General features: G+C 50.1%; 1 protein-coding gene across 1 annotated transcript; it reads right to left on the bottom strand.

The window, feature by feature from the left end:
• Nucleotides 1-719: 719 nt before the first annotated feature.
• Nucleotides 720-6,265, bottom strand: SLC46A1 (solute carrier family 46 member 1; the record flags this gene model as incomplete). Its single annotated transcript, XM_084237845.1, is given in 6 exon segments — nucleotides 720-771; nucleotides 773-823; nucleotides 1,345-1,501; nucleotides 2,909-2,992; nucleotides 4,758-5,610; nucleotides 6,038-6,265. Coding segments are annotated over 6 exon segments (1,425 nt in total).
• Between the last annotated feature and the right edge of the window lie 6,199 nt (nucleotides 6,266-12,464).

Genomic DNA, 12,464 nt, shown 5'->3' on the forward strand with positions numbered 1-12,464 from the left:
AGGTAGGAAGGTGCTCGGAACATTATCTAATCCAGTGTTTCCTAATTTATCTGTAGTGGCAAGCCTGCACAGGCCGGGCAAGCTGGCGGGCCTCCCAGTCCCCAGTGAATCTTTACTCTTTCTCTTTACCGTTCTCATGTGGTCTCTTCCTCTCGTAGCCATTCTCTACCACAGCCCTCGTGTCTCAGTGTGATTGTACTGATTTATTATGATTGACACTGCTAAGCCAAGGGGTGGGCAGGTTATCGTCAAGGATTGATTCTTCACCAGAGACAGCAGCACTCTTCCCCTTAGAGGGCATCAGTTCCCACAACTCTCCCTCCCACCAAAGCTGGCACTCCCTGGGTACCATACTCATCACTTGGAGTGACTGGTGGCTGCTCGCCAGGAAATGAGCACAGTGAGCTGTGCAGTTTTGGCTGGAAGTAGAGAGGCCAGCCCTCATCTTTCTCCTAAGTATCACTTAGCCTCTCCTTGGAGGGCTAAGTGACAGATGGTGTAAAGGGTAAATGGACCGCTCTTGCAAATGGCTCCCCCACCATCCACCCAGGAGTAGGCCTGTCTGGGTTACAATTCTAGATCTGAGAGACACAGGCTGGCACAGCGGTGGAACAGGCAGGACTCATCTGGCTTGACCACCTTGTCCAAGGGGAACATGCCCTCAAGGGGAACTGCGGTGCTGCTGTGGGCTGGGATCCCAGATGGGTAATTCTACTTGGTTAGTGCTCATTTGGCTCCACTTGCCCTTTGTCCCCTGGCCCAGGCAGATCAGTTCTGGGGAAACTGCTGGAATTCAGGGTGAGGGTTTATCTTTTCCAGTACCCTGTGGAGACAAAAGAGGGTTCAGATTTGACATGGGTCAGATCCTCAAATCCTGGAGAAGTGAAATGGGCTTTCCTTGGGTGGGCTGGATTAGTTGTCCTACTCCCCAAGCTTAGAGGTGGAAGACCATGTCCTCTGGAAAGTGACTCTTGTGGCCATGGGGGAAGTCAGCGGGTCTGGCAAGCCTGTGGCCCAGTCACAAATAGCCAAGAATGCTCTCTGGGGTTCCCTCTAGTGTATTTCTGCCAACATAGCTCCATCTGAAAAGTGGGAATGGAGGGGGCCCAGGGGAACTTGGGTAGAGTCTTGCCAACAAGCACATTTAGCTTGATCCTTCCCTAACCCACCCCTCTGCCCTGTACTGAGGGAACGGCTCCCAGGGGCTGAGGCAGTCATCTGCAAGGGGACAGTCGGGTAGGGGAAGGGCTCTGGGAATGCTGTCATTCCCGGTTGGGAGGAGGAAGAGAAGACCTTCAGGGTAAAGGGCTCCTTTATGAGCACGAGTTCAGAGTCCTGCCTTACCCAATCAGTATGGCTGGGATGAAAAGGAGGCCAGCTCCCAGGAGGAAGGGGAACCCCTTCATGAAGTTCAGGGTTGCTGGGTAGAGCGTGTTGAAGATGCCGGAGGCTGCCAGCATGGCCAAGCCATTCACACAGGCCACAGCAGAAAAGAGAGCACCTGTGAAGAAAGAAATACCACTCTGGAGTTTGAAAGATCCAGGTTCAAATCTTGGCACTACGACTTCACAACTGTGTGACCGGGAGAAAGTCACTTGACCTCTCTGAGTCTTACCTCCTGCACCTGTAAATCCTACCACATCACATATTGTGTTAAGGAGTCAGTGAGGCCAGGCATGGAAAGCAGCTGGCACACAGGGACTAGGAAATAAATGACTGCTATTAAATCCACATGAAAGTACACATGATACCTTCTAGCAGAAGCCTGATCAGAATGGTTTTTGGCTCACCCTCTTTGGAATCATCTCCAGTTTGAGGTTAATTGCTGGGTTAATTCCCCATTCCAACACTTCCTAGCTGTATGATCGCTGAGTAAGCTGCCTATCCTTTTGAGTTTCTGTTAAATAAGGATAATATCTATTTCATAGGTTGTTGGTAACATGAAGTTTGCACATAAAGCACCTATCAAGGAGCCTGGCCCCCTAGAGGTAGCCAGTTAGTGAGGGCTGTTGTTTTCTCCTGTTCCTCTTCGTTTCTCTAGACACAGTGAAGGTGCAGGAAAAAACTTACGGAGTGAATAAATGAAGCCACATGGTTCTGGAGACAACAGAACCCATGGTAAGGCTAGGTATGGGCCAGAGTGTCCATCACCAGATCCCCTTCCAGGGCAGAAGGGAAAATGAGTCAGGTCTTATCAGACTTTCAGACGGGGGACAAAGGACTCAGAGCCCGAGTAGCTATTCTTTATAGATCTGCCAGCAGAGCACACATTTTGCATTTAGGAGGTTAAACTGTCAGAATGTCAGAGCTGGAAGGACCTGTTAGGTGTCATCAAGAGCAAACCACTCAGGCTGCAGAGGAGACAGAAGGAAAGTGACCTGCCCAAAATTACGCAGCCAGACTAAGGAAGCCAGGACTAAAACGCAGATGCTAAGACCTTCTGGGCTCTAAAACAGACCTGGGTTTTCAGCCTAGCTCACATTTACTGAGTGACCTTGACTGAGTCAATTAAACTCTGAACCTCCACTTCATCTGTTCACTGGGAATAATAAAACCTACATAACGAGGCTGATCCTTTCTCTGACCTTGAAAACTCTCACTCTAGTGGGGCGGGGGCTCTGGCATCACATCTTTATTTACAGGTGGAAAAACTGAGCTATGGAGAGTAAATCCTCTACTCAGGTTATCCAAAGGGACATAACTATCTTCTGTTGATTACAAATTCTATCTCTGCGGTCTGAAGAGTCAACATACTAAGGGCCCTGGCCAGCCCCAGGCTATCTAACAGTGGTGCACTGGTCTGGTCACATTCTCCAGGAGGGAGGCAGGAAGGTAAGCGGCCCCAGTCCATGGCTGCCCACCGCCCAGCTCAGGGCATGAGGGACCACACACAGATGCTGGCACTCACCATGCTCAGACTTGCTCACTAGCTTGGAGAGCTTGGCCCGCAAGACAGGTGTGATGACTAAAGACAGGAAGAGAAGCGCGTATCCTGTGGAGAAGAATCAATCATCAGGAAATGACACTGGGGAGAGGGATGCCCAAGTAAGCAGAGCACCGACAGGACCCTGCACGGGGACACGGGGAAGGCACAGGAAGAACTTCCTTTATGGGGAAGGAGACAATGACCAAGGAGGAATGGAGACTTACCCTTCTCAAGGCTTGGCTTCCTGCCACCTCCTTTATGAAGGATGTGGATTCCTCCCCAACTATCAGGACACTTCTGTGGTCACGGCAGGCACCCCACCCACTCAGCACTTAGCAGGGACATGGCAGGGCACAGAAAACAAACACGGGCTTTGAAGTTAGCCCCGAGTTCCAAACCGGACACAGTCAAAACCTGTGTGGCCTTGGATGTTTCACCTCCTGAAGCCTGACTTCTATCTGTAACAGGGTAACAAGGCCTTCGCCACCTGATATAGCCTGGGCTGTAGGAGGCTGAAGACTGGCCCCCTCAAGATACCAGGTCCCAACCCCTAGAAGCTGAAGATGTTGCCTTATTTGGAAAATGGATCTTTACAGATGTGATTATTAAGAATCTGGATATGGGGGCCTCCCTGGTGACGTAGGCGGTTGAGCGCAGCACTGTGAAGCTGTCCGCAGCCTCTGCAGTGCTGGTTCGATCCCTGCCGGCCTCAGAGCAACCCACATGGCGAGCAGATCTCTCCTGTCTCGCCCGCTAATCCCCTCATCAGTGTATTTCATCAATCTGCCTGTTCTGTTCCCAGCTCTGTCTCTGGTGAATCCTCTCATCCTCCTGCACATCTGGCCTGTACCCCGGCTCTTGTATAAAAAAAAAAAAAAAAAAGAATCTGGAGATGAGGAGATTATCCTGGATCAAAAGGTTGGGACCTAAGTTACAAGAATCCTTGGAAAGGGCAAGCAGAGGGTTGTTTGACAGACAGAAAGGAGACGGCACCCAGAAGAGGGAAAGGCCGTATGACTGCAGAGCCAGAGCTTAGCATGACAAGGGATGCCTGCAGCCACCAAAAGCCAGAGGCCTCTGAGAGCCTCTCAAGAGAGTGTGGTCCTGGGGACTCCTTGATTTTGGCCCTGTGACAGCAACTCTTGAGTTCTGGCCTCCAGAACTGTGAGAGGGTAAATTTCTGTGGTTTTAATTCCCTGGTGGTGCAAGGGGTTAAGACACAACCTATGATGCTGTCCGCAGTCACTGCAGCATGAGTTTGATCCCCAGCCAGGGAGCTACCCACATGGCACAGCAGACCTCTCCTGTCTCGCCCGCTGCTCCCCTCAGCAGTGTATTTCAGTCAATCTGCCTGTGCTGCTCCCCAACTCTGTCTCTGGTGAATCCTCTCACCCTCCCACACCTCTGGCCTGTATCCCAGTTCTTGTATGCATAAATAAATAAATCTTAAAAAAAACAACAACAAAGACGATGACCAAGGATATTTGAGGTAGGTCGATTCTTATCAGGGAAATGAGTGTTAGGGCACTAACAGCATGGACTTTGTTTAAGAACCAATATAGGCTGTGGGAGGCCAAGGGGTGAAATAATTCGTATCTGAGCCATACTTTGTCTTGCTCTACCTAACAATATGACAGATGTGGATTAGTTACTTCACCTGTTGAAATGGCATCTTTATGAAGTTTCTTACTGTCTTTCCTCCAGTGCAGGCTAGGGGGCAAATCATGTTTTCACAGGCAATGACATGAACCCCATTTGGCATCTAGTTGCTGGCCCCCAATTTTCACTCCGTCCCTCTGGGACAAACTGTCCCTGAGCCCACACACTTTACCTGTGAACATGAGGGGTGTGATGACAGCAAATGCAAAGACCACCATCCCCATGATGTTGAAGGCCAGGCCAATCTCAGCTACCCAGCTGTCGGCCAGGAAATACTGCAGAAGCCGCAGGCCCAGCAGGCTGGTGAGGTAGGTGAGGTGGTGCATCGCAGAACCGTATCCTATCAGTGTGGAATCCCAGCAGAGGGGTGCGCTCAGCTCATAGAGGGTCAGGATGTCCTGCGCCCCAAAGTGCACAGTGATCACCACGAAGATGGCCAATGAGTACAGGGCTAAATGCTTCCTGGACTTCTCTGGTGCGGGACACATGTACAGCTGGATAATGGATCGGTGGTGACGGAGTGTGAAGAGCCGGGTAAGTGTTGGCTCCTTCACTGTCTCACCAAAGCAGAAGGCTGCGTAGAAAGTCAGGGCTATCAGCAAGGCCATGGCCAGCCAGAATGGGTTGGCATAACCCTGGGCCCGGAGCCAGTGGCCTCCAAGGAGGCTGGCCAGCATCCCCCCTATCCCAATGCATGATTCCAGCACGGCCATACGGATGGTGCGGGTGTGGCTGGAGCTGACGTCTGCCACGGAGGCAAAGCTAGCAGCGAGGAGGCCGCCAAAGTCGCCAAGGAGGGCAGAAACAATGCGGCCCAGCACAAAGAAGCCAACATGGAGCTCCAGTTGCACCACAAAGATGGAAATCACCGACTGAAGCAGCAGACCGAAGGAGGCCAGTACCAGCAGGGGACGGCGGCCCACACAGTCACTCCAGGCACCCAGCAGGGTGGATGAGAAGAGATCAATCAGGAAGCCGCCCACATTCATGTAGAGAGTCCAGTGGGAGGTGAGGGTCTCCACTTCCTGTGAGCACGTAAGTCTTACCAGGGTACAGCTCCCAACTCTGGCTCCCACCCTCCAAACCATCGCCATCCTGGGGCATACAGTGAGGATGACCCTCTCTGGTGCCCTAAACTTAGATAAGTTTAACTCAAAAACTGACACGAGAGTGGGGTATGGGAAATAGACAAGGACCACTGCCCTTATATTTACCCCTGCTGATGAACCCTCAAGGCCCTGCATTATCTAGAAAAACTGTATGCACCCCGGTAACCGGTGGCTAAGGCCAAAGACCTCTTGCTGCCCTGTATCACCCCCAGACTAGTTCTCAGGTCCCAAACTTGCTCGCTCCTCCCCCGCCTTTCCACATTCCTAACCCTTTCGGTGGCGCCCCAATTTTACAGAGGGCCCGCCCCCTGCCAAGATCCTCGCCGGTCCTCGCCACCGCTACCTGCATTTTGGGGTCCGCGGTGTGGTTGCTGCAGCCGCCCCGGTCGCGGGTGCCATTGTAGCCAACCTGGGCACTAAAGCGGTGCCAGAGGTACTGCGTGGTAAGCGGGCCCTGCAGGACCAAGGCGAAGTTGGCGAGGAAGACGATCGGCTCCACCGGGCCCCGAAACAGCACCACTCCCCGTGCCCGGCCGCGGGGCTCGGCCGCGGGGCTCCCGCTCGGCTCCATGCCCACGTCGGCTGCGGGTCGGCGGCGCGTGGCGGGAGGCGGGAGGCGGGGCTTACGGCGCCTGCGCCCGACTCGCACTTATAAACGCCGCCTGGGCGGGGTCCCGGCTGTGCTCAGTCGCGCCCTGCCCTCTCTGGGTGGGTGAGGGCAGGCTGGGGGGCCTCCAGCCCCGAGGTTGGCAGGGTGATCTCACCTGCAAGCTGGGCAAAGACATGGCCCTGCATTCCTCCCTGCCAGGCCCAGAAAGCCTCAGAACAATAGCGAGGAGATCAATAGTTAACATTTATATGATCGCTTACTCTGTGCTGGGCAATGTACTAAACATGGTGCGTTAATCTCCCAACAGCTCTGTAGACGAGCCGCTCTTAATGATGGCAATGTACAAATGTGGTAATAAAGTCATCAGGTGCTCAAGGACCCAAGCACAAGGTCATATTGTTACAGGGCAGCCCCGATACAAAACAGGCTGCCTGACTGTGGGTCCTCACCCGCGCGCTTAAAGGGACTTATTAATATTCCACTACAGGCACACACGAAAGGTTAATAAAAGGAAGGGCAAATGAGGAAATGTACAACTCAGGGAGAAAAGTGGGAGACAAAGTTTTAAATGCGTCCTACGTGATCCACCGATTTGGAATCCCAAATGGCACTCTGAGAGCTGGCCGCCAGCCAGGAGCCGTGAAGCCAGGAGGCGAGCGACAGAGCGAGCCCCCCAAGGCCCATGTGTTTGGTTTTTATACCCAACCTGGCTGCTTAACTCCACCCTCAGGTCCCAGCCACCTTCCCTTTGGTGGTGATGGGATTTGTCTTTCCCAAAGTCTTGATGGCTTTGGTCTGGAGTGGGGGTGGAGTCCACAAAGCCTGCATGGGATTAGGGCAGGACATCCTTTCCCCCTAACAATATGAGGTCTGATGCTGATGCTGATGGCTGTGCTTTAACAAGCAACTCAGAGTGGCTACGAATGCGCCCTCAGTATGCCAGTGCCAATTAGAACGCTGTGTACATGAAACTTCCTATACAGTCGTGCATCTCTTAACAGAGGGGAGATGTCTGAGAAGTCCCTTCTTAGACACTTTCCTCATTGTGTGAATGCTAGAGTGTCATGGAAAACTGTTTGCCAGGATGGAAGGGACCAATCGGCACTCTAAGGTCAAGCAGGAACAGGTTTATTGATTATTACACTGTGGGCACCAGACTGGAGAGGTCTCCAAAATCTGGGGCCCTGGGTATACGCAAAAGCTTTTTTTATACACAGTTAGTTTCACATAGGTTACTTGGGTAGTTTACAACTTGAGTTACAAGGTCAAGCAGCTGGAGGTGGAGCAAAAAGGGAAAACATCAAAGGAAGGGGGAGGGGCTGACGGCACCCAACTGTCCCCCACCCTGCTCTCTTTTCTGGGAATGCGACCTAGTGAGTGATAAGGGAAAGTAGACTTGCTTACCATATTCAGGGTTTTTTTTTTCCCCCTTTCAATAGAGTGTAATTACACAAACCGAAAAGGTATAGCCCACTACACACTCAGGCTCGGTGGGATGGTCCATTGGGACCACCATCGTGTATGAGGTCCCTAGAAGTGATAAGCAACATGGAGGATTATAAACCAATGTCTCTCAATAAAGTTAAAACCATGGGGGCCTCCCTGGTGGCGCAAGCAGTTAAGACACAACCTATGAAGCTACCCGCAGCCACTGCAGCAGGAATTCAGTCCCAGGCCAGGGAGCTACCCACATGGCACAGCAGACCTCTCCTGACTTGCCCGCTGCTCCCTGTGTTAGGGGGAAATGATGTCCTGAGCTAATTCCATGGAGGCTTTGTGGACTCCACCCCCACTCCAGACCAAAGCCATCAGGACATTGGGAAAGACGAATCCCGTCACCACCAAAGGGAAGGTGGCTGGGACCTGAGGGTGGAGTTAAGCAGCCAGGTTGGGTATAAAAAACAAACATGTGGGCCTTGGGGGGCTCGCTCTGTCGCTTGCCTCCTGGCTTCACGGCTCCTGGCTCGCGGCCAGCTCTCAGAGCACCATTTGGGATTCCAGATCGGGGGATCGGGTAGGACGCATTTAAAACTTTGTCTCCCACTTTTCTCCCTGAGTTGTACATTTCCTCATTTGCCCTTCCTTGTAAATAAACCTTTTATTAACCTTTCGTGTGTGCCTGCAGTAGAGCATTGATAAGTCCTTTTAAGCGCGCGGGTGAGGACCCACAGTCAGGCAACCTGTTTTGTATCGGGGCTGCCCTATAACACCTGCAGCAGTGCATTTCAGTCAGCCTGCCTGTTTTGTTCCCCACTTTGTCTCTGGTGAGTCCCTCTCACCCCCGAACACCTCTGGCCTGTATCCCAGTTCTTGTTTGCATAAATAAATAATTCTCAAAAAAAAAATTTCAGCCTCAGGCTCTGCTGCCTGGTTCCATTAGCCACTCTGCTGCTATCTTGGGCATGCTACTCATTTCCCTGGGCCTCAGTTTCTTCATCTTTAACCTGGGATGCTAATGGAACCTGCCTCCAAGAGCTGTTGTGGGAGAATGCGTCTGTTATGCTGTATCTTTTCCTGGGAAACAGCAGTCAGGCTGTTTATCTGTTGCTCCTTCTTCTTGCAATTCTCAGAAATGACAGGGGCTCAGCCTATGGACTTGCTCTTCCTTTGTTTCTCACCTTGTGATATTTCACAGTCAATGAATCTCATTGGTTTTGTTTTTTTTTTAAGAATTTTTTTTTAGAGTTATTTATACAAGCACTGTTTAAGAATGGGGGAGCAGAACAGGCAGATTGACGAAGTGCACTGCTGAGGGGAGCAGCAGGCAAGGCAGGAGAGGTCCATGCGCTGTGTGGGACCCTCACCTGTGGCCAGGGATCAAACTGGCTCTGCAGAGGCTGCAGGCAGATTCGCAGCCCAGCACTCAACCGCTGTGCCACCGGGGAGGCCCCCATGAACCATTGTTTTGACTGATTCCAACCTCTGGTAGGACAGAGGCAGACAATTTCCAACAGAGCAAAATACAGAATTTTCTTTTTTCTCTTTCTCTTTTTTTTTGGGGGGGGTTTTACACATTCCCTTATTATTTTACTCATTCACATATTTACCGAGCACCCCTTATGTGCCAGGCATCATGTTGGTGATAAGGTTCTGGGAACACAGTTGTGAAGGAAACAGACAAAGCTCTTCCCAGGCGCAGTAGTTTCTAGAATGGTGGGAGAGAGCTATCACCCAGTTCTACCAATTCATTTAAACTGTGAAAGGTACTTTAACATAGAGGAGTTGTGAGACAGCAGGGATGCTAATTCAGGGGCATGGCCTGGTTTGGGAGGAGAAGAGTCAAGAAAGGCTGATTCTCTGACAACAGGGCAGCTGAACAGATTTCTGGAGGCAGGCCCTATGCTGAGACCCACAGGCCTGATTCTTAAGCTGGTGGACACTCTATTTCTGGACACTGTGACTGTGCATGGACTTGTTGCTGGCTTATTAACTACCCCCAACTGCCCTGAGTCAGGAAGAGTCCCAGACTCTGAATGGGTAGGTGTAAATAGATACTGGTGAACTGAATGTTACCTGTACCCCCATAAAAATACCCCCCATCCCTGGGATCTTCTTAGAGTTAGGAAATTCCATGCTAAGCATAGAGGTAGTCTCCCTCCCTGCCCCATCACCTACTCAAAGTCTTGACTTCTTAAGTCAGCTGTAGTGAGGGAGGGGTGCCTAGCTGAAACCTTAGAATTACTTCTCAGATAAAGAACTAAGACTAAGGTCACTTGGCTGGGAATAGGACAGGGTGTGGCTCATCAGAGCTGGAGTCTACAATATCCACTGAACGCTTCTTGTAACTCCTTTAAAACACAGCTATGATCAGGTCACTACTCTGCTTAAAACTGTGAGATCAGTCCCCTGGAAAGTCTCAGATAGACTTTTCTCAATAGGCCCAAAGTAAACCTCTTGTCTTCTTGGTATGAGAAATCGAGGTAAATCAAGGCCCGGTGAGCCTTGGGATGCCTATTACCATTACTTAAAGAATACATATTGTTTTGGATTGAGAGCAGTGAGGGCCCTAAAAGCCAGAGAAGTTAGCTCACTTAACCTTAACCCCGCCCTAATCAAATAAACAATCCTGCTCTCCCTTTTGTGACCTAGAAGGATGTAGTCTGGGGTTCTCCCTGAACTGTAGGTTTACAGTAAACATGTCCTTTCTGTGTAAGAATCTCATATTTACTCTCAGAGTAAGGATGAGATCACCCCCTTCTCATATGTCTCCCCATCTCTGCCCTTGATGCCCCAGGTCCTAAAACAGAGAATAAATATTTCTGTTCTGCTCCATTATTCTTTAGATTTTATAAACACATAAATCCTACATACATATTTTATTAAATTGATTTTTCCTTTGCTACCCCATCTGATGCTGTTTTGATTACTCATCCAGCTCAAGAAGAATCCAGAGGGATATGGAAGGTTTCATCTTGTGCCCTGACAAAACCATCCAGTGGTTTCCATTTCATTCAGTGAAAGCCAAGTCACTGTGACCACTCCCCTTTCTCTGACCCTCTTTCCCAGCCACCCCTCTTCCTCCTTTGGGACCAAAAACAGCCTGCCCAAGATGTGCCTCAGAGGCAAGCTGATTATTTTGAATAGAAAGAAATGAAGAGACAGAAGATGCAAGAATAATGGTTTGTGCCTCATTATCTATCTCCCTAAAAACAGAAAATAAATCTCTGGTGGTCCAGGAGGTGAAGGACAGACTTTTCTCTCCAGACTGGGGCTTGCAAAGTCTGTTTTCAATATTCATGTGTATATGTTGGGAGAACAGTATGTCCTACATGGACTCTACCTACTGGTATTTTATGGAATCCACTCCCACCTCCGTGTCAAAGAGACCCCAGGAGCCAAGGCTTGCACTGCCATCATGCCATGAATCTGCCATGACTCGACTTCCTGAAGGGGGCATTGCTGGGAACTAAGGTGGAGTGAAGCAGCCATGCCTGATATAAAACCAAACGCATGTAGTCCTGGAGGGAGCTTGGTCTTTTTAGGGGGAAAGGATGTCCTGAGCTAATTCCATGCAGGCTTTGTGGACTCCACCCCCACTCCAGACCAAAGCCATCAAGACTTTGAGAAAGACAAATCCCGTCACCACCAAAGGGAAGTTTGCTGGCACTTGAGGGTGGAGTTGAGCAGCCAGGTTTGGTATAAAAACCAGACACGTGGGCCTTGGGGGCTCTCGCTCTCTCGCTCACTTCCTGGCTTTATGGCTCCTGGTTTGCAGCCAGCGCTCAGAGCGCCATTTGGGATTCCAAATTGGTGGATCGCGTAGGACGCATTTAAAACTTTGTCTCCCACTTTTCTCCCTGAGTTGTACATTTCCTCATTTGCCCTTCCCTTGTAAATAAACCTTTTATTAACCTTTTGTGTGTGCCTGCAGTAGAGTATTGATAAGTCCTTTTAAGCGCATGGGTGAGGACCCACAGTCAGGCAACCCGTTTTGTATCAGGGCTGCCCTGTAACAGTTTGGCGCCCAACGTTGTTTCCAAGTTATGCCTGTGGTTGACCAGCCCAAAGTAACTTTCCTTGCATTGGTCACCATAAGCGCACTATGTCTTCAGGACTCACAGTGTAATCTTTGTCTCAAGTCCTGATGAGTCTGCTTTTATTCCTGTGTGTACAGCTCTTGTGGGTGTGTTTTTGACTCACTAGCTTGAGTTCTTATCCCTAGCTTGAGTTCTTTCAGTTTCCTTCCAGCCTTGAATTTAAGTAGCCTTTTTCCATTAAATATTACCACCAGTTTCATTAATGTAAATAATTTGATGAAGCCTGGTGTATGGCACATGATTTTACTACTGTATACATACATGGGTGGTTTACAGGCCATCCTTTTACAGTCTGTGCTTCTAGGTTTTTTTTGGTAATATGTGTAAGCGCCATTTGCTACATTCTTGTTTCTATGAGAAGTAGATGTTCTACTTCACATACTGAGAATGTGCAACAACACATTCAGGCTCTTAACCTGGCCATGAAACAACAAAATCAGGCCCTTGATTTAACTATTAAGTGTATCAGGGATGAGAACCATAACATTTTTGGGTCAGCTTTTAAAAGCATACAAGATCAAGTTTTAAAAGTATGCAGGACCGGATAGAGATCGCCCTCCATAAATTGGATATGGCGGAGGCTCGGCTGATGGCACAGAGAAAGGATAAATCTTCCCCTTCCC

The sequence above is a fragment of the Talpa europaea genome (assembly GCF_964194135.1).
Source record: "Talpa europaea genome assembly, chromosome: 7".
Classification (NCBI taxonomy): domain Eukaryota; kingdom Metazoa; phylum Chordata; class Mammalia; order Eulipotyphla; family Talpidae; genus Talpa; species Talpa europaea.